The sequence below is a fragment of the Lipotes vexillifer genome, unplaced genomic scaffold (assembly GCF_000442215.2).
Source record: "Lipotes vexillifer unplaced genomic scaffold, Lipotes_vexillifer_v1.1 scaffold471, whole genome shotgun sequence".
Taxonomy (NCBI): domain Eukaryota; kingdom Metazoa; phylum Chordata; class Mammalia; order Artiodactyla; family Lipotidae; genus Lipotes; species Lipotes vexillifer.
Genome location: NW_006780162.1, coordinates 1954534 through 1958797, shown reverse-complemented (window position 1 = coordinate 1958797; position 4264 = coordinate 1954534). Strand labels below are relative to the sequence as shown.

Here is a 4264-nt window from a genome sequence, read left to right as displayed (position 1 = left end):
CCCCCCAAAATCTGAAATTCCCCAAGACTCTCTGAGGCTGCAGATCTGGACAGAAAGAGCAGAGTCTGACCCAGACTGAGTAAGATGGGAGTGCTTAATGATCTCTGGGTGCTGAATTCACGTGGGAGGCTTACTAGCTCCTTACACTTTCATTTATTCATGAATTTGATCATTTATCAACCCTTTATTGGGCCCCCTGCTGCAAAACAGGAGCTCTGCCCTGGGCGGAGCAGCTCTGTGCACCGCGACCCTGCTTCCCCGGCAGCACAGAGGAAGGACAGGCAGCTGCTGGTTGCTGGGAAGATGGGTGCAGAAGGTCTCAGAGGAGGGGTGCTAGGGGGCTAAGCCTCGAAGAATGACACAGCTCCCAGGTGGAGGAGGCAAAGGCTGGACCCGGGTTTGGGGATGTATTACACATTTATAATAAATTTTAGCAGTACTCTTTATATTGTGTGGTTATGGAAGGAGTTGTCTCTAAACTCAATATACCCTTTTATTATTGATGAAAATTGTTACCCAAAGGTGAGTTATCTGTTAGCGATTTTTTGGTATATTTTTGATCAAGCGGGAGACAGATGTTTCTAACGGTGTGGGAAATGACAGCTGTGAGTCCGCATGAAGTGGGTGCCTGTTTAGAAGATCATTTCCTCCATTTCCCAATACTTTTATGGATGTATGTGCCGTCTTTATTTTTATTTTGAATTTGATGGCCTGATTCTAAGATGAATTTTTCTGCAAGGGACTTTCCATTGACATTGTTCTCATTTTCAGAATTCGTCAAGATGCCACTGCCTCACTGATTTTGCTGTGGAAGGTCACGGCCACGGGATTTCAACAGTGCTCCCTCATAGATGGATGGAGTGTGACCCTCCTCCAGACTCCCGGGGGCCTTGTCCTCTTGGAGGAGATGCTTGCCTTGGGGCACAATCACTTCATCGGTGAGTTATGGAAATCTTGTAGCCAAAACCGCATCTGGTTCAACCCAACCTTGGTTTGGTGTTTAGAGATAGTATATAGGGAATTTTGCCCAGATAATCTGAATTCTAGCTATCAGCATAATTTCCTCCATTTTAGGTGAGGTTTTTCTTATAATCAAAATTGGTTTCTAAGGTAATATTTCCAGTGTGGCTCAAAATTGAAAAATTGTGGGCTTTGAAATCCAGAGACTGTATCCCAGTTCTGGCCAAAGAGTCCTAGATGTGTGTGGTCTTTGGCATTTAATGCTGTGAATCTCGGCTTCATTTTTTTTTTTTTTTAATTAATTTTTTTTTTTTGCGTTGGGTTTTTGTTGCTGCGCGTGGGCTTTCTCTAGTTTCAGTGAGCGGGGGCTACTCTTCATTGCGGTGCGCAAGTTTCTCATTGCGGTGGCTTCTCTTGTTGCGGAGCACGGGCTCTAGGCGCACAGGCTTCAGTAGTTGTGGCACGTGGGCTCAGTAGTTGTGGCTCGCAGGCTCTAGAGCACAGGCTCAGTAGTTGTGGCACACAGGCTTAGTTGCTCTGTGGCATGTGGGATCTTCCCAGACCAGGGCTCGAACCCGTGTCCCCTGCATTGGCAGGCGGATTCTTAACCACTGCGTCACCAGGGAAGTCCTCGGCTTCATTTTTGACTCTTTAATCTTCTTTCTCCCAGAATTGTGGGCGACTTGAGGCATTGAATGTTGGTGTCTCAGAAGCAGCTTGGTTTCCACTTGATGTTGGCCTGACCCAGGGCCCTGGGCTCGGCACCTGAGCAAGCGATTTATCACTTCTGAACCTCTGACTCAGAATAACTTGGGGGGATCACAACTCTCTTTGGGGTCCCTCTTGCCCATACCACCTTCCTCCATGGGTCACTTCTGAGTTTTCACATTTTCTCTGAAATGGTTAAATCTGTCATTTACCTTTCTCTAAACTACCACATGTCCAATTAGCTGTTTTTAGTTTCCTCTGCCCTGGAGGAAGATGACCTTCAGAAAGTATGATTCCTCCTAACCCTTCCCCTCACTCCCCCACCCCCTCCTCCGGCTCCCCTCAAGGGCTAAGCTTGGGCAGTTTCCAGAGTACTTTCCTCTGGTTTAGCATTCTGATTGTATTCTGCCAGTCATCTTCATTCCGGGGTTGGGACTTGTAACTCTAGTCGCTTACCATGCTGATAACTTCCTGACTTTATTCAGACTTGTTCTGTCATGCAGCCTCAACTCAAAGACACAAACTCAAGTTCAGACTCTACTCATTCCAGTCCAGTGCACCCAAGGGGCCCTCTGCATCCTGCTGTTAATGTCTTGTCCTGTCCAATCATATATTCTAACAGTCCTCACCTGGAGGATGAGGGAACTAGGGGGTAGAGGCAGCACCTGTCTCTCAGGGGTGTTGAAAGGGTTTAATGAAAATGGATGTGAAAATATAAATCACAAATGTTAGGGATGCTTTTGGTTGCTTTCACAATTTTTTTTCTGAGGTACACTAAGTATTTTGCTAAGTTAAATGGAAGCATTAAGGTGTATTCTCCAAGATATGTGTTTGATGCAAATAGAATGATGACAAACTGGGAAAATGAAATGCTCAACTCTAAAATTTATATTGTATTTTATATTTGATCCTTCTCTGGTGATAAGGTCATTTCCCAATTTTTGGAAATGCAACAGGGGGTGGGGGGGGCAGGGATTTTATTGGGCAGAGAGAAGGTAAAAAGAAATCAGCTTGGGGAATGGACATGCTGATAAAAGAGGGGACGATATTCAACTTTGGACCAGTTTTTGGCTATTAAGATGGATACAGTACTAGATTATTAGTTAGAAATTGTGTGATGAAGTGTTGTCAACAGTCAAATCTAAATTTTACTCCCCAGTACAAGTAACTGTTATTTGCTTCCATATCTGTTGTAACAATTTATTTAAAAGGAAATAGTTTGTATATTTTGATCCATAGTTTCAATTTTATTTTATATTAATCTTTTAAGTTTTTCTTTTTAGTAGATTAGCCTGTTCTGTGACATGGAGCTCACATTTCAAGAAAATGTATGAGTTATCACTACTCTTTAAAATGTCATTAATTTAACCAAAATATATACATTTGAAATGTTACCTTACATTTTATACTACTTTGGGTTTTAACATAACCATGATTTAGACTGATACTGGGAGTATATATATTGGGAGTATATCAGTATATCAGGGATGAATATTAACAAGAAAGATTTTCCAGTGTTAATATTTATTTATTCTTTTGAGGTACAAGAAATTTTATGAACTCCAGCATAATTTGTGTTCATTTTGTTAACAGAAAATGTCATGGAAAAACATGTCTTTGGTTGAAATGTTCCTTAGAGGAATAATTTCCAAAAATTAATTTGATATGTTAATAAGTAAATTAAGGAATTCTTTCTCAAAACTTATACTTTGGGTTATGATGAGGAGACAATGATTTTGATCCTTTATTTCTCTAAACCATTATTTTCCACTTTGAAAATTTGTGATCTGATATCTTTTTAAGTTTCCTAACTAGAGCCTCCTGTTTTGGTTTTTCTTTTGCGGTACATGGGCTTCTCACTGCTGTGGCCTCTCCCGTTGCGGAGCACAGACTCTGGACGCGCAGGCTCAGCGGCCACTGCTCACGGGCCTAGCCGCTCCGCGGCATGTGGGATCTTCCCGGACTGGGGCACGAACCCATGTCTCCTGCATCAGCAGGTGGACTCCCAACCATTGCGCCACCAGGGAAGCCCCGAGCCTCCTGTTTTATGTGGCTTTGTAATGGAGCTCACTGTCTTTTAGTGTTATTCTTTTTAAAAATAGCAGTCTTGTTTCACAAGCTCCTTTCGAGAGAATGGCTGCCTTCCTCACAGTGATAAATTGGCAACACCTACTCATGGCCAGCTACTTCTTTATACAAAATCTTTTTATCGTAAAGAAACAAGATTTATCTTTCGTAATCATTGTGGAAGCCTTATGCTTACTACATTGAGACGTGTTGAACTCTCTTTTTGAGAGTTTAATTTTTTTTTAAAGCAGCTTCTTATAATAATTACTGTTTTTTGTTTTTTGTTTTTCTTTACAATACTGGGCTCTATAGACATGAATACATTTTTAGCTATGAACCAAAAGAGTATTTTGAAGAACACAGTGGCATTCATTCACTGGATGAACCAAGTGATGCCAGTGCAGGTGGGAGAAAACTTCCATGCTGAAGGGAGAGGAAAGTTCCAGAGTTGTGCTGCTGTGTTTAGTCACTGCTGCTCCTTTCTAGAAGGAAACTTGAGGCCCTTTCAGGGACTGTCTCCTCTCTTTCC

The 4264-nt window shown here is 42.2% G+C and overlaps 1 protein-coding gene across 1 annotated transcript in view; it reads left to right on the top strand.

Annotated features, from left to right (window-relative positions):
• DNER (delta/notch like EGF repeat containing) overlaps positions 1-4264 on the top strand; it is a 333590-nt gene that overhangs the window by 131394 nt on the left and 197932 nt on the right. The window contains 1 exon segment of the mRNA XM_007453261.1: positions 772-938. Within this exon segment, the coding sequence (XP_007453323.1) occupies positions 772-938 (167 nt within the window).